The sequence below is a fragment of the Lepeophtheirus salmonis genome, chromosome 6 (genome assembly GCF_016086655.4).
Source record: "Lepeophtheirus salmonis chromosome 6, UVic_Lsal_1.4, whole genome shotgun sequence".
NCBI classification, from domain to species: Eukaryota; Metazoa; Arthropoda; class Copepoda; order Siphonostomatoida; family Caligidae; genus Lepeophtheirus; species Lepeophtheirus salmonis.
In genome coordinates this window covers 35,019,355-35,043,341 of record NC_052136.2, presented here as the reverse complement: position 1 = coordinate 35,043,341, position 23,987 = coordinate 35,019,355, and the positions used below count along the sequence as shown (strand labels likewise).

Sequence of the window (23,987 nt, the reverse complement as noted above, 5' to 3'; positions counted from 1 at the left end):
TAAAATACGAAGGTGCCACATTCATATACCCATGTGTGTATGTTCGTTTTTATATTTCTACTTCCTTCAACCAATAAATTCTTCTGTTTGTTGTATCGTTGAAACTCTCTCACAATCATAGACTCATTACCCAACCTTCATAACATATTTTGAGTAAAAGGTATATGCCTAAAAGGAACACTCATAACTGTAACTGAGCTGACTTACTTACTACTACATAAAAATAGTAATGGTCAAAATGTAGAGAAAAATAAGAGTCTTGGGATTATTATCTTTTTCCTTTTTTGTTCATTACTTCCCAACTTTTTGTGTAATTTATTTAATTTTGTATAATAAAATAATGAGCTATCTGTTTAAATATAATTTTCAATATGTTCCCATACCCAATGCTACTATTAATGTTGAAGGTTTCTCCTCTCTATAGCAGTAATTAATTTTCTACTACCAAAATCATATAACAGGCTGTTAATGTAAACAAGGGTTTTAATTCAGTAATACCATTTGTCTCGCTCCTGCTTCCTCCTCGCATTCGACAAAAATCCTATCCTTAGCTATTACGCCAAGGCAAAGACTGAAAAAGTGAAGGGGCTATTAAAAAATTAGTGAGAGTATTAAGCTAAAAATATTTTAATACAGAGTCCATATAGTGACGTCACTATTGGGGCATGGAGGGAATTGGTGGAATTTCCCTATATTGAACCACAATACAAAAATTTCAAAAAAATGGTAAATTTTGTCTCTTGAGAAAAAAATTTAACACTCAAAAGTTTAACAAAAAAATATTTTTTTTTAAATTTGGTATTTATAAATTGTCAAAATAGTCCAAAATGAATGAAGTCCTAATTATATAATTCCCCCTCCCCCCTTGCAAATACATTTAGCAAGCCCGTGGATGCTTCATTCTCCTTACTAAAATCTTGTTGTCATACCCCCAAAGAAAAATTGTAGCTCTATGTGTTTTATTGATATATATTTAAAACTACTCAGATCTATTGAAATTTCATCTAAAACATATTAATAATTTTCTTGCTGGGTCAGATGCAGCACATAGTTTGAAGACTGTCGAGTTAATTATTATTTTTCTTTTGATAGACGACTTCTCTCCAAGGTCTTGAGTCCACACTCATTCGTAACATAACAGATCATGCCGGAAACAATTTAATACATGGTGCTTGTCTCTATGGTCACGTACGTCTCCTGCCTTTTCTTGCCCAGAAGTTTGGACCTTTAGATTTTAATGGTTCCCTTTCTGACGTCAATTCAAGGGGTCTTACACCAGCAACACTTGCTATCAAATTAGGAAGCTCTGAGATTGTAGAATGGTTAGTTCGACAGTCCACGGCTTCAAATATCCTTTTGGGCGGTCGAGGTCTTTCATCCAATGGTAATAATAATGCAGGGGATGAGGTTGGTAGAGGAACTCCAAATGGAGGTTCCTCCAATCATGGACAACACTCGTTACTCCATGCTGCTGCTAAATACGGTCAGGTAAAGAATGTTTTTATTATTATTAGTCCAGAGTTAGTATTTTTATAGTTATACTGTACCTCGAGTCCAACCAAGGCTTACACTTATAAGTCCACAGCAAATCCTAAGTGGTATTCTAAATCTTTCATGAGCACACGCACACAGTGTCAAAACTATAATTCGAGTGGCGAAAGACACCAGTTAGCTTGAGTAGATTAATTGTCTACGTTAAATCTTTTTCTTTTTGTAATATGGCGTCAGTCAATCATTTTCCATTATGACATATACAACGTTTTAATTCAATTAAAAGGTAACATTCATAGAGGTTGCATAGTCAATTATAGAGCTAGAAATATTCAAGTACACTAAGCTAGTGGTGGGTGTCTCTTTATTTAGGACTAAAGACTATAGTCCCGTCTAGTTCATTCTCGGTCTGGTCCAGTTCAGTAATAAAATTTATACAGTTTGGTCCTGGATGATGTCACTCAACTTTTTTTATTCTTTTTTAAATCAGTTCCAGAACTGACAGTCCGAGGAGCCGACGGTCTTAATGACCCATACCACAGGACTGATAGGACCAATCCTTACACTGGACTGGACGCGCTCTTCGTTTTGACACTTGGCTTATAGCTTTAGACTAGGGTTGCAACTTTTTTGAGGCGAATGAACATGTCTGCAATTGATGTTTGGTTCTTTTGTCTCATTTTATTAGCTACTTGTTATTCATAATATATATTGCAAACAACTTTGTTTTTCTTTCTTTAAACTCAACTTTATAAAAAAAATTATGAGAACCTTCTTTTGAATATTTTGTCTCAAGAGTAAAGCTGAAAAATGATTACAGATTTCTTACAAAACACAAATAAAACAGGTCATTTTGCCAACTATGCAAAATTTAACTCGCATATAAAGCATATTTTTTACAACTCTGCATATTATGTACAAGGTACATACATGTGATAATTGGATGACCAATGTAATAAATCATATATAGACAGACAGTCATAATATTAATATGTATTACATTGTGAATTTTGAATGACTGTGGGAAAATGAGAATCGTCGTTCGTCGTGATTCTCAATCATAGAAAGTATTATAGGATTTATTTGCGTTATTTTCGTCTAATTTCATAAACTAGAAATAAATACAATATAAAATATATACTTTTCATATATGTATATACAAAAAGAAAGAAACCACGTTACTCAGTAATGATATGGAAAGTGGTGAAGACGTTTCTGTCTGTCGAGGAGAGAGAAATAGAGATATTTGATTTCAATGAGTAGGATTTGTAGTAACATTCCTTACAGAGAAAAGGGTGGACGAAATGAAGCAAAAAATATTTCGGGCAGTTTGGGAAAATCCCTCAAAAGATTTTTTGTTCTTCATCGTAGACTTATGGTAAGAAATAGTGTTGAGAGTCGGTCAAAAACCGATTTTGTTTATACTATTTTATATTTTTATCAATATTTTGTCATTTTTTTTAAGTGGAACTAATCACAGGGTGTTACTACTCACTTTCACAAAAATATACCCGGTATTTAGTTGCCAGCTAATCCGTGTTCTGAACGTTCTGGATCGGTTGAATTCAAATCAGCTCTTCTTAAGCTTTAAACAATTCACAATAAATAGTAAACAATAATTCTATAGTTGGTAAAAATTGGCCCAGAATTGGCTAGCTATCAATTAAAAGTGGACTTTTCCCTCTGTTTCTTATTTTATGAAAGGTTGAGTTATACAATAATAGTAACGACGTGATCAGTACCTATTTTTGAGTAACAACACTATGATAATTGTTGATTGATGTAGAAATTGAGCTATTAATTACTAAAATAGTAATAACTACGATAACCGAATCTATACTTTATCAATCTTTTTTTTTTAACTTAATTTTTTATGTGGGACGGATCACACGAGATTATTACTTCATTAGTACAAAAGTTTATAGTGTATTTTGTAATCAGCTGCTGATGGAACGTTGGTGATAGGTTAAATTCAAATTTGCTCTTTTAAGCTTTGAACAATTACCAATAATTAATCTATAGTCAAGAAGAATTGGGCCCAAATTAGCTAGCAATTAAATGACTCAGGCCATTTTTTCCTGTTTCTGTTCTTATGAAAGATTGAGTTTTACAGTAAAGGTAACGACGTGATCAATAGCGATTGTTTTGTCGAGCCCAAACTTGGACTTTACTTTAGTCTTACAATAATTAAATTGGTCTTGGAACGATCTAGCATTTTAAGACCGAACCACAACTCTAGTAAGAACCAAAAAATGAGTAACAATCCTATAATAATTGTTATTTTATGTAGAAATGTACATGGATATTATTACCTACTTACTAAGTTGTTTTAAAACTACTTTAGAATGAACTCGTGAGCTGGCTCTCAGATGAGATGATCCGTAATGAAGCAGATGTGGACCAATTGGATAAGAATGGTAATTCCCCTCTTCACGTTGCTGCGAAGAACGGAAACGTTTCCACTCTCTCCACGCTTCTCCATCATGGAGCTAATGTCTACTTAAAGGTAAATGAATCCTTTAAAATTATAATAATGTTTTGTTTGAAACAATTGGAGTATAATGACTTTTCTCTCTCTAGAATGATTTGGGACTCAGGGCTGCAGATGTTGCAAGGATTTCTCCAAAGGGGTTGGATGCCGCAGAGTTTTTACTACTCTACGAAACATCTCTTGGAGTGTCCAAGGAGTATCTCACATCCTCTCAACAAGAAGAAAACGTTTCAACTGAACTTCGGGATCTCAAAACGCATTTCAAGTATGTAAAACCTGTTGTAAAATTGTTTTGGGACTTGAGATTCCTGGTTTGGCCCTCAAATTTTTTTTTGACAGATATGGATCAATATTTTAGCATAAAACCACTGTCTTAGACCGTCGAACAAAATTTAATAGTTGTCCAATCGTGAGCCAATTTTTTGTTGTTCTCACTCTATGAGGCAATTTCCACACTTCTTCTCAGTTTTATACGTGTTAAACACGTAATATACAAAAATTTAAGCTTTAAATGACGTCTTTGTATTAAAGTTTACATTATGGAGAGACTCACAATTCCATCATATCTATAAAATCAGTCAAGATTGAACTTCTCCGTAAAGGGACAAACTACATAGTTTGGTCTACAAAAATGATAATTATTTCAAACCGAACCAAATACCAATACTAATATATAACTTAAAAACTGTTGAAAGGCGAATTAATTAATTATTTATTTATTTATAAAATATAGAGATGTCTTGAATGTCTCCAAAAAATTAATCAAAGAGCGACACGATATTTGTAAGGAATTTTCAAGGATTTTGGAGTCCTTGAAGGATCTACAACGAAACATTACCTCACAGCTCTCGGATACTGAGAAAAGGAATATTAACAATAATAACACTACCATCGATACTAAGAAGTAAGTGCCACATATTTTTTCAAACAACAATAAAAATCAGTAAACACATATCCACGTAAAATGGTTACTCATTTATTCATAATTGTTATTCTTGGGACATATACAATTTAAAAAAAGGAAATTACTAAACATTTGATGGTTCAAGGATTTTTAATGATGAATCTCTTATTTGAGTCACTGATAACCTTTGTAACACTATGGTAATAAGTAAAAAGTATGAAGTAAAATATGAAACACAAAAATAGTGTCAAATATTACTTATTATTACATCATATTTTTGTTGACAAATAAATTATTTGATATTTTTTTTCTATAAAGACATATATTTATTTATTTGCTATATTTATAAACTTCGAACACAATTATCAAATAGAATAGTTAATCCCTTATTAACCCTATCAAAGGCCTAGGAAGAATCATTTCTCTAAAGTTTCTATTGGTAGATTCGTAAATATTATGATAATAGGACTTGAGCAAACTAAAAAATATATACTATCCAGAAGGGGGTGGAGAGTTTGTAGCTTAAAAAATTGTACATGCTCAGAAGAACTTTGACTGGGCTCTCTATGTGAGAAACATACGTTTATTAAATAATATTATTTTTAATGAAGTTGTATTATTTTGCCACATGACGGCGCCACTCTCTGTTGCTTTGTTTACAAAAGAAAATAAGTAAACATCACTCATACCCCTTTGGTAAATTAACAAATAATTCATAGCCGCTATACGGCATAGATCCTGTGTCTATTCAAGGAGTAGACTATTTATGCAATGTGCACTTTTTTTTCTTTTCTTATTTTTGAGCAACTATGGGCCATTTTTTAGAGTTGAATAGTCAATCCTGGAATAACAGCCTCATATTTTAAGAGTGCTACCACACTAAGCGGTTATATCCAGTTTTATAAAATTTAGAATTGTAACAAAATAGGACAATTGGTTTAAATGGTCACATACACTAAGCGCTGGCTTTTTTGTTTTCAAGTTTAACTGTAGTTATAAAAGGACATTGGGAGATGAATTATATTAATCTTTATGAGGTCATTTCATAATAATAATAGAATCATTATTATCATTAAACTTCTGATGAAGAAATCACTTTTTGAGGGGGTTAATATATATATATACTTTTTTTTTTTGTTAAAGTTCATCATCTTATTTTTTACTTCCTATTCATGAATATTAATAATTAGGCACAAAATGTTTGGGGCACTATTGAAGTTAGAGAGTCATCAGTTGAGTATTTAGTTAGGGTTGAAACTCGGTCCAAGAATATCGGTTACGATTTTTTTTATTTTTTAGTTTGTTCTTAAATTATTTTCTAGAACAATATGGAGTGATATATTTATCCAGACCGCATGGTCTCAGTTTGTAGAACAAAATGTAATGGTTTTCAAATTTCGGACCGATTTTTATAGATTTACATCTATGGATTGAATTAATCCTGATTTAAGAGTTGTATAGAACTAGTTTTTGTATCCACTCTCAGCCTCGACTGTCAAAAGTGAAAGGGAAAATTTGAAACAAATATATAGTAGCTTACCATCTGTATTTCTATTGTTGCCAACTGTCAATGTCAACTTATCAATGACTGAGTATGAAATTATACAAATTCTAAACAAAGACACTTGATTGCTATTAATTAATATAAACATCTGATATAATACCCCTGCTTTAAAGCTTACAAGAGCCAACACATAAAAATTAGCTTAAATAGCTGAAAAGTTAATTTGCAAATATGATTTTTGTAACAAATTTAAATGCAAAGTACATTATTGTACGTGGGTGATTCCAATTTTGAAGCACATATGACGTCATCACCAATTCCTTTTGTAGAATTGTTCCAGTCCGAATGACACCGGGTTAGACCGAACTTATTTTAAGGACCAAATGATTTCGGCCCACTAAAAACCATAAGGGTCTCCAACCGGACTAGGATTTTTATACTGAACCCTAACTTTTATATGCAGATAATGGAATATGTTTGTAATTGTTTGCATTTTAATGGCTCCTACAAAAAATACCAAATTAGAGCAACTCACAAACAGTGTCACGAAGCGAAGGAATTGATGCTTTTTACACATTTTTTTTTCTCTTCATTTGTGCACGATTCTTTTGTAGAACGTTGGTTACGTGTATTTTTATAACTCTTCAACATTGTATATATTTTTCATCTATGATTATATGCAACAAAGACAGATTCTTTATAACTATGAGTGGTATAATACTAACAATTTAATAATGGCACAAAAGAGTAATTTAAGAGTGTTTAAGAAAGAACTACATATGTTAGAAACGGCATATTCTGCCCAAGGAACAAAAAAATATGTTAATATGATTTTTTTTTTTAAACAGAACATAATCCATTATTTTAGTTTATAGATCATTTTTCACAAAAACAATTGTTAGCCTACCTTTCTTGTATGCATCAATATAATTGACAAATTAAAAGTATTGGACCCGTTCACACTTTTCCTGTTTCTGGAGAATGTTTTTGCAGTAGTATGTCTGCAGGCAGTCCAATAATTTTACCTCTGCTTCATGAATATTAATGCCCCCACAGTCTCTAATAATCATTTTGTCGATGTAAAAATATACAAACGACTTCCATTCAGGGGCTCATTCGTTAGTTATTGCCCGCTCAATCTTTCCTTTGTTTCAAACCAAATTACAACCACGTGTTCAGGTTTTATCCAAATTTAGTTAGCTATGGAAAAACTTTTTATCATCGTGAGATGTGTATCTTTTGAGATACAAGAAATATATATGACGTCACTTATTTTTTAACGTTTCTTTTATTCGGGGAGATGGATTTATACGGATAAGGTATAAGTAAATGTTTTAGTATTACGATTACTCGCTCTGACGTAGGAATTGTTCTTGAAACTCATTTACATTTCCTTCTCTAGTGGTAACCGAATATCAATACTACGCAGTTTGAATTCAAGAAAAATAGTTTCCCTCGAAGGTGTTTTGTACTGAGCTACGTCACATTTTTTTTTTTTTTTTTTTAATTTCCTTCGCAGAGAATTCATCTTTATGAGTACATAGAACTCGTTGAGTTAATTATAGTCATTCGTGACAACCGGAGTGTTTCCTTCCTCCTAGGAAAGAAAAAAGTGTTTTCTACCAAAAATGAATACCAAGGTCTTGATTTGGCCATTTAGTATTAACTTTGATCCTAGGGTAAATAGTTACTTAAGGAACATTAAAAAAATTGACATATGCAATGAACAGATAATACGGCGGTGTAAGGAATTTTTGCTTTTTACTAGAAAATTGAATATTAGAATTTTTTTCAAAAACTTTAATATTTAGTGAATTAATTTTTTCAATTTTTTTTCCAAAAAAATTAATTTATATGAATTGATTGATTTATTGATTTTATTATTTTTTTTTCAAAAAATTGAATATTTTAAATTTAATTTTTTTCCAAAAAATTGAATGTTTTTAATTTCTTTTCAAAAAATTGAATATTTTTAATTTTTTTTCCAAAAATTTAATTTTCTGTAAATAATTTCAGACTTTTGAGTCTTTACGAAAAAAAAATTCAAAAAGTTAAGCCCCCCCCCCTACCCCAAAAAAAACAACCTACGCACACCCTTGTAATCAGTGTTTTGAGCGTAGATTGGATGAATTCAAATTGGCTTAAATCGTTAAGCAGATCTGAACAATTCCCAATAATTACAAAATAATAATTTCATAGTTGAGAAGAAGAATTGGCTTACTACTACTAAATGATTTTGGACCTTTCTTCCCTTTCTTTTTTTGGGGGGAAAGGTCACGAGATAGAGAAAGGTCACGAGATAGAGAAAGGTCACGAGATACAGAAAGGTTAGGGGGTGTTAAATGTACGGCGTTAAAAGATTTTCCCCGTTAAGACTCTCAAAAATCAACAGAAAACATGAACAGGGATTACTTTCCGTAGTTAAACCTCCAGGACTTTAATTATAATTTAATAATGATACTAAAAGAGTAATTTACGAGTGTTAAAGAAAGAACTATGTAGAAAGAGATAGATTTATTGTATGAATCAACATATTTTAAAAATTATATCAGATCTAACTGACCTTGATTATATTATAATATATGTACATGCCCAATAATCGGATTTAAACATAGTAAATATTCGTAGATACATTTTACTTATATACATGTTTTAAAAATCCATCAAAGTCATGCAAAGAAAGAAGAAGGAAGTTGCCGACCTACGTAATATGTAGGAGGGACCGAGAAGAGTTGTAACCCTTTTTGTATTTTGCTCAATTACTCGAAGTTTGTTTGAGTTGTAATAATATCCAAATTTTAAGAGAAAATAAATATCTACGTATGTTTGCATGAAGGATTGTTTGATTTACATGAATGGCCACTAGAGCTCCCTTTATCCAATCAAAACCTGACAAGATACAGTTTAGAATTGTATAAAAATATTAGTTGATATATAGTTAACATTAATAATACATTTCGTACTTTTCACTTTATTTTAAAGCTTAATAAGAAGGGTTACAATCATCAGATTTAAGCCAAGTATGACTCATTCTATTTGATAACTTGTCAACGAAAATACAACTTCATAAGCCCTTCTGGTAGAAGCCTTCTTCCTATTGGCAATAAGCTCAAACAGTCAATTTTTGCATGTGTGGGGTCTAGCGTTGCCTTGATGATGTCTTGTTGTCTCCTATTCGGTCAAAACTAACTTCGTATAAAACATCTTCGTACAAAAACAATTTTGTATAGATTTATGAGGAAACTTTATGAATGGTCATTTTGTACCCCGAATGTTGGGGGTGTTTTCGCGTACCCCCAAATCCCAAAACGGGATACAACCCACTGCCGATACTTGAAGAAAAAAAAACAAAGAGCCCCTCACAACTCCCCTCCCCATTTTATCCCGTATGTTGGGAGTTTTTTCGGGTACCGCCTGGTCCCAAAACGGGATATAACTTACCGCCAATACTTGAATAAAAAACTTAGAGCCCCTCGAACCTCCCACAATTGTACCCCGAATGTTGGGGTTGTTTTCGGGTACCACCGGGTACCCGAAAACGGGATATTCTTTGTTTCTTTTGGGAGGGATGTCTGTGTGCTGTCAGTATGAGGACATGTCCTTTCCTCAAAGTTACTATATTTATATAATATTCTCTTAGGCCGAAGTTTTACACTCACTGCAATTTAGACAATATTATTATAACTAATTATTATATAGAAATGTAATATATATTTTGTTGATGTAGCTTTGTTGATCATTAAGAGCAAAGGGTCCCTTTGCAACCGTACAATGTTACAACTGTACCGGTCTTCCCTACACAAAAATTTTCTCTTACTCAATTGCAATTCCATGCAATGGAACTATGTTATAATAATGTATATTAGTTGTTGTTGAATGGGGGTTCTCTATGAAAAAAGGGAATTAATCACGGTAATAAAATTAAGAAAGATCTCTCAATTATATTGAAATAATAAGATTTTATTACTTTGACCTTTCTGATAAATGCAATAAGAAAAAAAAATCGGCCGGTATATCTAGAATAACAATACATCTACAAGTAGGTATATTATCAATGTATAAATAACCTACCATAATCAGTTATATAAAAGTTGTATTTGAGTTAACAAAGTCAGGAATTGAATCGTGTTTTTGTTTTTCCCCTCTTCTTTGCGTGTAGGTTGAGCGAAACAATAGAGACGTCCGTTGGATCTATTCGTGATAAATGGAGCCATAGTCAAAGAACTTGGTTCTCTGCAAATAATTCAGCTGATTTTGAGCACAAAATCCTCAAGGCAGAGGAGGGTTGGAGTAAAATCAATAAAAGTTCAGAGTCCGCCTGCACAAAGACCTCTTCAACGTCCTCCACAACCTCTTCAACTTCTTCACAGGACAATCGCTATCCACAAAGGCATTTAAGGTAAGAGTCATTCAGTGTTTGATATGGCTTTCAATATATGGATTTGTAAATTCTAAGCATTTTTATCGCGTGTTGGATTTTTTTTTGTAGTTGGCAATCTGAACATTAGTTATTATTATTTTTTTTTTTTTCAAAGCTGTTGTCATTAATATTGGATTTTTAAGCAGAGAACATCCAATGATAAAGTTTAACCACGAATATATGTGCTAATGAATGAAGGAGAGAAACACTGATAATTTATTGGAAAGTTATAACTTGTAAGTCCTTCATGCACTGAAAGTCAGAGCAGGTTTTAGGGGCACTTCTTCCAAGCCCTGCTCTCGATTGGGGGCTCCACGTTGGAGATGTATTTTTTTAAATACGACTATATAGTGAGTGGTGTAATTACATTACGGTGATGATAATTCTTGGATCTAAGCCCCCAATTGAGAGCAGGGCTATTTTAAAAAACGACTATAAGAAAATTTAAAAAAAATGTTTTTCTATAAAATATAAATACGATTTTATTAAAAATAATATCGTTATATAGCGTAAGAAAATAAGCAAAATTATTTCTTTATGAAAAAATTAATAAAGTTTTAAAAGAGGAAAGACCCCACACATTTATCTTTCTCCCAGGTCCCGTTCACGTTAAAACCGGCTCTTCTAAGAGTATAATTCAGGATTGACAATGAAGTAATTCCTGCCTACATAGGTATGCTCTTGCCAAGTACTTTTAGACAAGGTATATCCGTCATCATTTACTTGATGTAAAGAAGATAAATTTAATTCATTCTCATCCCTGTACTGAGACTACAATGGCGGTCTATATCTTTATGTAGTCCTCTCTTAAGCATTTAAAGTTTATACTTATTACGTTACAAAATAGAAAGTACTTTTCAATCTTTTTTTTTCATAAAAGCAGTGTCTCTGATATACCTTGTCTCTATGAATGTATCTCGTTCCTTGTCGTGAGATTTGAGATTATTTATTTCCTCTCATATCTGTTGGCAGCAAATATAATGAAACTTCATCACAGCTAATCCTCTAAAATATTATATAAATTGTCATGGTTACCATCTCCATTTTCTGTTTCTCTTTTTTTAAATATCGAAAGTGCTTAGAATTTAAAAAATTCCAACTATTAATATATTATATTTATATTCTATTAAAGGGATCGATTGGAAGAAATCCGCTCATCGAACAATACTTTTACTTCCCTTAAAATTAAAGAACATCGTAAATTAATCGAGTCTGAAGATGATTATGACTATGAAGATGATGGAATCGTCGACTATTTGAGTCCAGATGAGAGTAAGCCCGGGGTTCGGCAGAGAAAAAAACTCCCAACGCCGCCTACTTCTTTGAATGGGTCCATGGAAGAAAGTGTTTATAGTTCATTAAGTAATGAGATGTATAGCAAAATTGGAAGTCCGCCCAAAGGAGGAACTCTCAGATTATCTTCCCATGGAAACAAAATATCCTTTGATGATAATAAACGTAGGAAGCGAAGAAGTAGAGAAGAACTTAGGCAAAAATTGAAGGAATGTGCGCTTTCATCAGAGTCTGCTGCCGTTATTGAAGTTATTGAGCCGACATCATCAGAGGAGGAAGAGTTTAAAAAGTCTATGATGGAAATGAATATATCCTGGGGACGACTCGTAAATGGACGAAAACAGGCAGGAACTACTTCCTTCCGAGGAGGAAAGTATTCACAAAAGGATTTGAGTCCTACTAAAAAACTATTGGAGATGGGGATATCTGCATCAAGCCTCGCATCACCAACAAATGTGGAATACTTGAGTGATAGAATTGAAGAAACCAATAGTAGTGCAGGGAGCAGTAATCGCTCCTCCATTAATAGTCTGACGAAAAAGAAAAAGTCCCCTCGACCCAAGGGCTCCCCCTCAGTAGTATTTACTCCTGCACCCCCTGAGGAGCACATTCTTCCCGATAAATTGGATAATGAGGACACTATCAAGCAAAAGAAGAAGAAGGCATGGTATGAGGTCGTGTCTGAAGATGAAACCGAAGTCCCAGAGGTGGATTCCCTTGCTAGGATTATCTCTAGAAAAGGGGTGTCCTCAGATGATGATGAAGAAATATTCTAACGGATATTTTGTTATATTAATTTATTCTAGTCATTTTATTTTATTATATAATCACGTTATTAATTACAATTAATTTGATAATAAATTACATTATATTCAGGTAACTACTAATTTTGATTCGGGATGACCAAAAGTGCAAAAGTAAATACATACATCACGGGGTCACCTCTATTGTATCTCGCAAATTTTCTTCGAAAAAAGAAGGGGGGAAAGCCAAAAATCAATTGGCACTTAGTCCATTCTTGCGAACAATAAAATTATTATTCTTCTACAACTGTTTAGAATTGTACACAGCTTAGCATTAAGGCTTAATTGTAATTCAACCAATTAACGTATAGAACACTGATTAAGGGGGAAATAAGTAGAAACTTTGTTAATTATAACAAAATACAGTTTATATTTTTGTGCTAGTGAGTTAACTCAATAACACAAACACTGTACGTTTTTGTCAGCTGTCAAATGATCTACTTATTTTAATCTGATCTTTGATGTTCTGAGCATTCATTGGTTAAATCATTCGAATTAGCTCATGTAAAGAGCAGTGAATGATTCCCAATAATTATTGAATAATAATTCAGGCCTCTCAAGTCTCACGCAATTGGCGTGAGACTAACATTGAATTGAATAGGTAGCTACTATAATGTTGAGACTCGGTCCAAGACTGATTTTTTCCCGGTTAAGTCTTAAGTTATTTATGTAGACCAATATTTTAGTGAAGACTGCCATCTCAGACCATAGACCAAAATTTAATTCCTTTTTAATCATAGAACGATTTTTTCGGTCTCAATCAATGAACTGATTTTCTCGAGTATCATTTATGAGTTGCTCATATAAGATTTATACAACACATTTATTTCATAAAACGTTATTGTGCCGATGTTCACAGTTCTAATACACACATGACGTCATCAACAACTCATTTATAGAATCGGTGAGGAACAAATTTTTAATAAGACCAATCCAGGCCAAATTTTTCTTTGTAACCGATCTAGATTTCTTAGACTGGTCTATACCAAATTTCTATAAGAACCAAATTAGTATGGTTTACTAAAGATCATAACGGCTTCAGATCAGTCCAGGATTTTCAGACCAAATCCTAGCACTAGTAGCTATCAATAGATATGGGACCTGATTTTTCGTTTTTCTTTTTGGAGGAGGAAAGGTTGCGATATTCAATAAATTTAGCGTAGTGACATACGTTATTCACATATTGCATTGCTTGCAAGAAGCAAATAATATTAAGTAAACAAAAAAAGAGAGAAAAATAATTAGTAAACTTGTTATCTGATTATAAATATATAAAGAGGACATATGAGAGTATGCCTACACACTTTTAAAGTGCAACCCTATTAGAAGACAATTGTATGAAATGAGGTCTAGAAGGAGGAGGCGGTAATGGGGGTGGAGGAGGAATGTTGCCTTGATTGTTATCCAAACTACTTCTGTTATTATTATTATCACCATCAACATCAACAATAAGTGTTTCAACGACTTTATCCTGTTGTTGTAGCTCCTCTTCAATAACCCAATCAATGGGCAGAGCTCGGCTTTGTGGCTTCCCTCTTTTCCTTTGTGGTTTTTCAGCAACTATTTCACTCAGAGTACGATTTATATTTAAAACGGTTTGATCAGATTTTTCGAATTTGGGTATTTGATTGATTGAATTTGCAATCTCCATATAGAGGAGGAAATGTATAAGCTTAGAATTCAATGGTAGGCTCTTTATTTTTTCCAAGTCGTGCATCAGAGAGCGGCAGATTGTGAGGCGACATATTGATTGTAAGGACAGAGGTGTTTCTATAATAATATTAATGATAATCAATGTAAGAAAATTAATAACATTCAAAAGATAATTATTTTTATGAGACCATTCAATAAGTTTTCCTAGTGTAGGATGTGGTCAAACGGGTCTATTTCAGTTTTCGGTTCATAAATCTTCACTTTCAGAAATTATAAACATGTCACTTAAACACACATTTAGCTACGTATTTATTTCGTTAAGTAAAAAAATATTTGTTTTTGCTTACAAAACATTAAAAAAATCGTTTTGTTTCAACTCGTAATCGTCATGCTAAAACATTCCTTGAGGAATAAATTATGTCAATGAGTTCTAATACTATCTGAAGGAGCACAAGTTCCAATCACTTAACCTGTTGTGGTAAAAACATCACTCCTGATGATAAATTCTACTTGGTAAATTCAAATGAACTTCGAAAATTCTAAGGCTCTAATATTTTTCGTAGTTGTAACTTTAAATCAACATCAATTAGTATTTTAAGCAACTCTTTCATTTTGGGATAATATTTATAACCTTAAAAAAATAATTTTAAGGAAAAAAGGACTTAATATATACAGCTCAAACTCAAAGTAGATATTTGTTAAAAGATTTCTAAAGTAAATCGTCAAAGAATAATTGAATTAATTATTTAAACTCATGAATTTGTCATTCAAAAATAAAGTGTCAACTTCAGACCGGGTCTGTACAAGATTATAGTATGTTTCATTCAAATAATATTAAATATTTGATCCTCCATTGAACATTTAATAATAATGTAATTAATTCATAACGATGATAATGTGCTAATGTATTTATTTGTTTGTTTCCGAACAGAGAGGGATAGAAAACTTCATACAGACTGTATTGATCATTCATATCCTTATACTTTAATTATCAATCACAGTAGATAGTAAAAAAATATTTTTTAATTTTATTATTAACTATGGTCTATTTCTGTAAATTTTTTATTTGTTTATCTTATATATGTAATTACAAGTATTTACTTTATGCTGACAAACTGTAATAAAAAGTAAAATAAATGCTTGAATATAAGAAATGGTACATGTTTCCTCCTGTTGTATCATGTCTCCTCCTGGTGTATCAAGTATCTTACTTTTAGTTAGTTTCAAAAACACCAATAAATGGCTATTAATTATTGCACTACATCAAAAATACTTTGGAATTTTTTGTCTTATGTACTATCTATGTCATGCTGCCTGGGCGTTTAATTATTTTTTTAAATTGTGAAACTTATGACAGTTAAAAAAAGTTGATTTTTTGTAATATGTATCCCAACTCTCCCCTAATTAATTTATTGGCATAAACAAAATGTCTTGGATTTGGTCCCGAAATTGAACCAACTGTAAATATCAGGTAGACTGTATCGATTTCCAACATCCCCATTCCTGTGCTTAAAAGGATAAAAATAATGTAACTAGGTACATCGAATTCCTATGAAGTAGTAATCATTATCACTGATGTGTGTGCTGGGAGTCAGCAGTCACATGTATTTACTCACATAGTCCTTTGTAACACAGCAAATATTTATATCCAAGGTAACTTCTAGTTTCCTTAGATTTACCTATAATTTGGAGTCACAAATTTTAAAATAGCTACAGATTTGGAGCCGTGATCTCTAATTCGAATCATCCTCTAGAAATTAGATATAAATTCTCAGTCTCTAAAATAATAAATCAACATAATTTTTTTGGATTAAAATTACCCACAAATAAGAATCAATTATTCTTAATTTATAGTTTGGAATAATATTTTATGATCTTGGTTCTGAATCCAAACATTATAATTATGCAACTCCAAATCCATTTGACTAATAGTGCAAATACACTCGGCTATACTGACCTCATGAATTATTCCCATTAGTATTGAAAGATTAATCGAAGAATAATATTTCATATTAATTAATTATTTGAATGAAACCTACTTCATAATGATTTTGTAAAACACGACTTGAAGTTGGTATTAATTTTTTACGAACAAATTTATCAGTTTAAATGATTAATTTAATAATTCATTCATTCAGTTTGCTGAGAAACATAATTTTAGGATGTCAAATATTACACCAAAATGGAAGAGTTTCTTTATATACCACGTTATGTTAACATAAAATTACAGCTACGACAAATATTAGATGTTGATAGTCGATAGAGAACTGAATAAAATGCCTATAATAACATCGCCTTCTGTCACGATTTCTGAAAATGGAGGCCCAGGAATTTGGAAAATACTCACCGGATGAGAAACAGATGGCATGTTGGATTTGTCGATATAAATGTGCATTTAGTCCCCTGTCTAGAATTACACGCCACTCATTATCCTCATCTCATATTAATAGTATGGATATTCATCTATAAAATCAAGTTAACGATGAATACATCAAGTCAGACTTTAACTTTGATCTCACAAAGATGCTTCTTGCATGCAATATAACCTTATCCATTACTAATCATCCTAAATAATTTATAGCGCCTTATAATTGTGCAAAGCTCATATGAGTTTACCAAGTAGAATTTCTCAAAAAAAAAAGGTGATGTTTTTCACCACATCAGGTTGCGTAATTGGAGCTTGTGATAGTATAGATAGTACTCCAGATAGTATTAGAACTCATTGATTATGTTTAGTCATAGATTACGAAATTAAATACTTAAACGTATTACATAGAATGTACTATCAAACTGAGTTAGTTTCATCAAATTTAATTGTGGGGTAGTATGTTTTTTGTGGAAAATATATGCTAAAAAATTGTGAACGAAAAAAATTACCCAAATTAAAGTTATTAAGTTATTTGTTCGTATTCAAAGATTGACAAGTATTCTTTTTTTCAAAAAAACTAATACAAAAAGGCTGGTTTTTGTCAAGTTCCATATAAATGTAAAATACCGCAAAAACTAAAACTACTTAAATTTTTCCAAAATGAAATTGTTCTGTAGAAAAAAAAATCATATGCGTTATCAAATTTCAAGGAAAAAGTATACAGATTGATCAGGACCAAATTTAGTATAGAACAATTATTTCAAATTATTTTAATTGTCCAATTTTTTTTCAACTGGCATAATTTATTAGTATACCTTGCAAAATTTTCATGATTTCTAATCCGGGGGCTTGATCCGATATTTCAGTGGCCATTAATCCCTTTGAATCCTTTATGCACAAGTTTCCTCCAAATTCGTAGTATAAATAAACAAACTCAGGAGGACACCTAAAAAAACACAATATCGTTCCATCATAATTAAGGTATAAAAAGCCAAAATCAGATTACTTATGCTTGATTATTGTGTGGGGAACGGAGCATCTCTCAATAATTTGTCTATACATCATAACTGTTCCCGATAAACTATTATTACAATTATCAACAATCATAGGATGACTGGACCTATAGCTTGGACCCAGATCTGGCTTAGCTCCAAAGAGAAGTAGCAAAGAAAATTCTTTAAAATGATGATATGTTGTGCAAATTGTTAGAGGGAGAGAGGGGAAGTCCAGATAGAAGTCTATAGAAATCCTCTGTATCAGCACCCCAAGTACAAAGAAGTTTAATACCTTCGTAGTAACCTCTTTGCGCCATCACTGATAAAGGAGTACATAGATTTTGGTCGTTTCCATTCGGATTAGCTCCTACAGATAATAGATACCTAAAAGTGGGGGAAATCATTTCATTATAAAGCCACAAAAATGGGATATTTCGTACTCAACGCAGTCCCAATGACGATTGACTAATGCTGTGAAGAGTGCAGTCTGTGATTTGACATCAACCGCCTCTAGGGATGCTCCATTTTCAATGAGAACCCTTAATGAATCTAAATGCCCAGCTAAACAAAAATATATAAGATAAATTAAAATGAGCAATGCTCGGAAAAGCAGGAAGCAAAACTTTCAAAACTATAATTTATTATTTTAGCCTTTCATCACAATCTCCTTCAATGCAAAAAGTGAATATAATTGTATGTAAGAAGTAGTCATGATATAAAATGCCATGTAGCTTATCAATAAGGATAAATTACCACTCGTAAAAGTTAGGCGTCAAACGAATCGTCCAGTCACATATTTGGACTTTCATGATAGTAATAAAGGAAGTTAATAATAACCTTGTCTCAAACCGTTTCTAAAATTTAAAAATAAAAGTTGAAAAGTCGATATTAATTATTTGCACACACATTGTAAGATTGAATAGAACACAAACACGTCAAGCAAAAACCTGTGGCAGCTAATCGCAAAGGAGTGCTTAAGTAAGGGCGGATCCTATCATTAATATGAGACTTAATATCCTGATCTTGAAGAAGATATTTTAGACGTTCATGCTCGCCTTGATATGCTGATAAATGGAGATCATAATTCTGGCAGGATTCATCATCAAAGTCAATGATTAAGTTAGCTAAATCTTTACTCCGAGTCTGAGACAAGGGTAACTGCTCCACTTCAATCCCTTCCATGAAATATGTTGTCTAAAGAAGGAAAAAATATGAATATATTGAAACGATATATATATTGTTAATTATATTAAATATTATTTGATATAATATAATATGCAAAAATAAAATCGAGCTAATACACATAATATATTTGTATATATTGATTAAGGAACTAAACAATCCTTGTTTGTAAAGAAAATTATTTTTTCCTAATGAAAAAGAAATATGAAATGAATATGAGGACATTTCTCGACATTTAGAAAGATATGACGAATTAAACTATTGCTTCCATTTATGTGAGCATTAAGCGTTTTTGTTTTTTGAAATTAGGTAGAAGATAAAATTATGTGGTATCAATGTGTATCTTTCCATTTTCCCCAATATTCCTTCGTTTGCATTTCAGTTAGTCTGGATATTGTGCGCTGAAAAGCAAAGTTTTCCTCATCTCCAGCAAAAACCGAGGAGTCAAGAGACCCTTGCTCAGATACTTTAATTCCTAGATCATCGATAAGCATTCTATTTTCTTCCAATCTTTCCTGCAAAGATATATCTTCATTCTGAAATATATTCCAGTATTCCACATCACCAGAAGCCACAACACGAATTTTATTTTCGTACAAAGTATCGATGAGAGCGATAAATCTTCGTGCCTCAGATTTAGTTTTTGATTTAAAACTGGGATGTCTCTAATAAATATTGTATGAAATGTATTTGATAATTTGATGTAGTCGTTAGTCCATAGAGGTCTACCACAAATTTCCTCAAAGGAACAATCTAAAATTCGACCACACGTTTTATCAAATTTAACGTCTCGTCCTTTGATACGAAGTACTCTTGATCGAATAGTGTCTGTTTCTTTAGATGCCATAAATTTAAACATAGAATCCAAAGTATTCTGATTTGAACTGTCTTTGACGAAAAATAAACGATCGGATCCAGCCATGGCTTTTCGACGATAGTCCTTTCCAGGATCAAGAGATGAAATTACATTTCTTTCTTTGAGAAGTTCAATGAATGGTAGAAACCTTGAACGATTTAAGCCGCTCTTATATAAATCAACTGTAAATTTAAAGTCAAATTAGAAATCAACGAACTTCTTTTCACTGCTACACATAATTTTAATTCCAATCTCTATTTAGTAGACTTAATTAAATCTACTAAATTATAATTGAAAATTATATAAAAGGTTTATTGATTTCTAATATCCTTCCCTGGTGGACGATTGCTCGTTGCAACAAGGACAAGTCCCATGTCAAATAGTTTGGTGAATAGAGATTGGAGAATCATAGCATCCGCGATATCTGTAACTTGAAATTCATCAAGACAAAGCAATCTTAGGTTTCCATCATTGGTAATATCTTCAGTAACATGAGGAATGGGATCAAATGGTTGATGTACATCCCATCGAGAAACATCCCGAGGAGGTGCCTTCTTTTTTGCATCATGGATGGATGTGTGCACTTGATTCATAAAGTCATGATAATGCAAACGCAGCTACAAATCAAATAGAAAATTGTCTAAAATTGTGATACAAATAAATTCAATGACATCCATACCTTGGGGAGTGAAATCGTTTCAGAGAACATATCCATAAGCATGGTTTTCCCCCCACCTACGGTACCCCACAAATACAGGCCCTTAATTTGATTTTTCTTCGCAGATGAATTCCCCAATCCAAAAGACCAAAATGATTGCTCCTTGGGTAAAACTTCATTTGTAGTTTCCTCCGCTTTTAGCTGATGAAATAGGTCCTCAAAGTCGGAGAGTACCTTTATCTGGTGATCATCTTGAACGATTTCTCCTGCGGTGACACGAGCGTCATAAATGTGCTTAGGGCTTCCGCTTAGAGGCCGAATCCATGTTTTCATGAAATATGAAGGGGCTCTCATGATGTTGACCCAGCTGATGCAGGTAGAAACACGGCCACCAGGGGGCGCATTCTATTCTTAATCTTCGCATTCTCTTATTAATAGAATTTGGAAATATTATATAATATGAATTAAATTTTATCAATCTCTTTCGATATTTCCGTCAATTTTCCACTTAATTCAGAGAGAGATAGAGAGTCAGCACATGGAAATGTTTTGTGTGTTCCTCATTCTCCGAGAGAGGTAGTTAGAGAGCAATTATTTTGCCTGCTACAGTCATGAAAATATTTGACATACTTTTTGTTCGAAAATAAGCCTTGCCAAATCCTCATTCTTGAGCTAACAAGACGGATATATGAATGCTCTTTAATATAACTTATTCATCTTTTCACCTCACTCGAAGAAAGTTTGTTACTCTTCTCATATATTAACCCATTGCAATTAGAGACATACTGTTTACCCTCCGTTTTATAATTAGAAACAATATTTTAAAATATAACATTTTTAACACAGTGCTAAGCATAATATTATATACCTTGTTATAATCCTTATTATTCTAGGTTAGGTAACTATATTCTAAAATGAATGCAGTTTATTTCTTTACAAAAATCTCTATTACGAACGTGAAAACTTAGTTAAAAATATAATTTTTACAAATTTGGTTGCAACATATTTACAGAAAATGAACTTCAGAATATTTTACAAGGCTTCAATTTTCCAATTCTATCTATGCATCCGGGATTCATTCGTATATTCGAATCATGACTGCTACTATTCTGTCTACGAGTGTTCTATAAAGTTATTGATGAACCATTTCCGATCAATTTATAGATATGACTTATTTATCAATCGACTAGTGGCTAAGAGCTACTTTAGATAATGTGCAAAAATTAAAATTATATCCCAAAGTGAGACACAATCAGAAACAGAAAACCAGATTCATGTTCATTTAAAAAAAATCTAAAAACTTTTAAGGGAATAACAGTTCTCTCACTTCGGCAGAGAGAAGATTTTGAGGACCCTGAAGATGATGGAGTAAAACTAAGACCATATTTGGAATTGGGGGATTAAATTCAAATATTTCAACTTTTTGACATTTTTGCTGTTGAACAGCATTAATAATTACTGCCTATGTAAATGCTATTCAACGTAGTTTTTCTTTTTTTCAATAATATGATAAGGCCCAATTATAACGCGTCATCTAGCTATTTAATTTTTTTCTTAGTTTGCTCGTACCCCATTGGGAATAATTTTACTAAAAAGATGTGCTGGAGATGGTTTCTATTTACTAGGGATTGGATGAGTTAATTCTTGGAGTAGAACCCCGTATAGGATATAATAGTAGATATTAATAGAAGTGGGGACTTGAACTCGAGTCAGTATTTTGAATTCTTTTTTTAAAATAAAAGATTCGAGACTTGACTTAAAAGCTAGCTAACGAGATTTATTATAATTTATAATAAATTTAAACTAGACTCCAAAGCATTAGTGAGTGGCTCTCAACATTCTTGGGGGCAAGCGCGCTTATTGTTTTGAATAACGAGCGGGAGCGTGCTTGTCATTTTAGAAGAGCGATTTTATCGCTCAAATTTTTCGCTTATTTAAATAAATTTTATTACTTTTTCCGTTTCTTCCTCTTATGACTAATGAGATAACATCGAAAATTTTGAGAGTTAAAGAATAATTTTAAAGACGGTTGAAGTGATGTCTCAAGATAAGCTATAATCTTTTCTTCTATGCTGCATCTGTTTACTAGTTTGCCTTTATATTGTTGGTCACTCTAAGAAGGCTCAGATATCAGTTCTCTAAGAGACACCGCCATCTTCTTCGTGTGTGGAGATTACGTTGGAACATAAATCTTTCTTTTTTTGTAAACGAATTTTCCTGACTGAAATATGATTTTCTTATATTTTTATGTAGTAAATTGACTTAAGATATCAAAATCTCACGCAAGTATAGGTTCAAAAACTTGAAACCCCTCTGAGTCTATCCAATTTCAAACTAACTATTAGGCTTAACTGGATGATAGTGCACCAAACTTCGTAATTACATGTTCCCTAAGACAGTGGTTCCAAACTTTTTGTACCAAAGGCACACTAAGAGACAGATAAAAATTTATTGCCACACCTATTTTAATTAAAATACTTATTAGAATTATTATAAGTTATTGCAAATAATATTTGGTTGTAAAAAATTGTTTGGCATACTTGAACTTGCCTCACGACACCCTGTTTGAGAACCATTACCCATTAGTACTTAATATTATCTGTTACGCATATGGTAATGTGAATTATATGAATTTAATCATTGTTATTAAAAGTAATTTGAATATTTGCCAGAATTGCTGCTAGATCTAACCAAGGAGTACGAACGCACTCCTCCATCTAACCAAGCACAAATGTTTACCTCTGATTTATACACTGCTGTCCTCAGCTACCGTTGAGAGAGTATTCTCTAAAGGTGGTCAATTATTTAAGAGTTTTAAAGATGAACACATTGAAAAAAAAAAATACTTTTCTCAATGAATCAAATATTTCATAGTTAAAACATTGGATTGATCATTTTTTGGAATAAATAACATATACATTTCGAGAATTTAATTTCAATCATAAAGAGTGGTAAAACTCAAATACTCCTATACGAGCGAAAAATGAGTGGGAGCACGCTCACACAATTAGTAATTGAGCAGAAGCGCGCTCAGGATTTCCTGAGCGGACTAATACTCTGCTGACCTCAAAAAAGGTATAAAACTCAAATATTTAATTATGGAATTATGTAGATTATCCTAGTATATAATAATTAATATACATATCATATGAACGTAATATGTATGTCCCGCGTGAACGGTGATGTGTTTTAAAAGCCAACTATCGAAGTTCTTGATCTAAATACTCAATAGTTGAATATAAAAAAAGCTGTATCCGAGTCCCGACCCGAATACCACTATATAAGTAATATTAAGTACAAATACAATGATATCTAAGAATTAATTCAGAAATATTATATTTACTTTTGATTGCAACAGAGTTAAAAAGC

General features: G+C 32.1%; 4 protein-coding genes across 6 annotated transcripts in view; 1 reads left to right on the top strand and 3 right to left on the bottom strand.

Annotated features, from left to right (window-relative positions):
* Positions 1–12,983, top strand: part of LOC121120903 (uncharacterized) — a 63,099-nt gene extending 50,116 nt beyond the window's left edge. Inside the window, exons 3-8 of the mRNA XM_040715795.2 lie at positions 1,093–1,488; positions 3,836–3,997; positions 4,072–4,247; positions 4,716–4,886; positions 10,550–10,789; positions 11,943–12,983. Coding sequence (XP_040571729.1) covers positions 1,093–1,488; positions 3,836–3,997; positions 4,072–4,247; positions 4,716–4,886; positions 10,550–10,789; positions 11,943–12,879 — 2,082 coding nt within the window. The 3' untranslated portion in view covers positions 12,880–12,983. The remainder of the gene's footprint in view (positions 1–1,092; positions 1,489–3,835; positions 3,998–4,071; positions 4,248–4,715; positions 4,887–10,549; positions 10,790–11,942) is intronic.
* LOC121120904 (uncharacterized) lies at positions 12,886–19,118 on the bottom strand. Of its 3 annotated transcripts, none has more exons than XM_071889263.1 (6): positions 18,829–19,118; positions 18,676–18,776; positions 18,363–18,483; positions 17,934–18,306; positions 17,743–17,873; positions 12,886–14,676 (listed from the first exon to the last, which is right to left on the bottom strand). In XM_071889263.1, exons 4-6 carry the CDS (start codon positions 18,032–18,034, stop codon positions 14,213–14,215), a joined length of 696 nt encoding a protein of 231 aa, XP_071745364.1. In that variant the 5' UTR covers positions 18,035–18,306; positions 18,363–18,483; positions 18,676–18,776; positions 18,829–19,118; the 3' UTR covers positions 12,886–14,212. The 3 variants fall into 3 exon arrangements, with proteins under 3 accessions (XP_071745364.1, XP_071745365.1, XP_040571730.2); XM_071889264.1 differs by having other exon boundaries at positions 18,870–19,007; XM_040715796.2 differs by lacking the exon at positions 18,676–18,776 and having other exon boundaries at positions 18,870–19,118.
* LOC139905701 (ankyrin repeat and SOCS box protein 16-like) lies at positions 18,105–19,104 on the bottom strand. The gene is made up of 3 exons (XM_071889349.1): positions 18,870–19,104; positions 18,363–18,483; positions 18,105–18,306 (listed from the first exon to the last, which is right to left on the bottom strand). The coding sequence occupies exons 1-3, from the start codon at positions 19,102–19,104 to the stop codon at positions 18,105–18,107; spliced, it is 558 nt and encodes a 185-aa protein (XP_071745450.1).
* A 102-nt stretch (positions 19,119–19,220) lies between the features above and the next one.
* On the bottom strand, positions 19,221–21,091 carry LOC121120906 (putative ATPase N2B). The gene is given in 4 exon segments (XM_071889262.1): positions 19,221–19,750; positions 19,753–20,145; positions 20,298–20,577; positions 20,640–21,091. Coding segments are annotated over 4 exon segments (1,320 nt in total). The 5' UTR covers positions 20,973–21,091; the 3' UTR covers positions 19,221–19,436.
* Between the last annotated feature and the right edge of the window lie 2,896 nt (positions 21,092–23,987).

Bases quoted from the DNA above. Each gene is read 5' to 3' on its own strand.
- LOC121120904 (XM_071889263.1), bottom strand. From the start codon at position 18,034: ATGATTGTTGATAATTGTAATAATAGTTTATCGGGAACAGTTATGATG. The intron at 17,874-17,933 runs GTAATCTGATTT...GTGTTTTTTTAG, and splicing joins CACACAATAATCAAGCATAA to GTGTCCTCCTGAGTTTGTTT. The intron at 14,677-17,742 runs GTATACTAATAA...ATATTATTATAG, and splicing joins AATCATGAAAATTTTGCAAG to AAACACCTCTGTCCTTACAA.
- LOC139905701 (XM_071889349.1), bottom strand. From the start codon at position 19,104: ATGGAAGGGATTGAAGTGGAGCAGTTACCCTTGTCTCAGACTCGGAGT. The intron at 18,484-18,869 runs GTTTTTGCTTGA...ATTTTTGTTTAG, and splicing joins TTTGCGATTAGCTGCCACAG to CTGGGCATTTAGATTCATTA. The intron at 18,307-18,362 runs GTACGAAATATC...CCCCACTTTTAG, and splicing joins CGTCATTGGGACTGCGTTGA to GTATCTATTATCTGTAGGAG.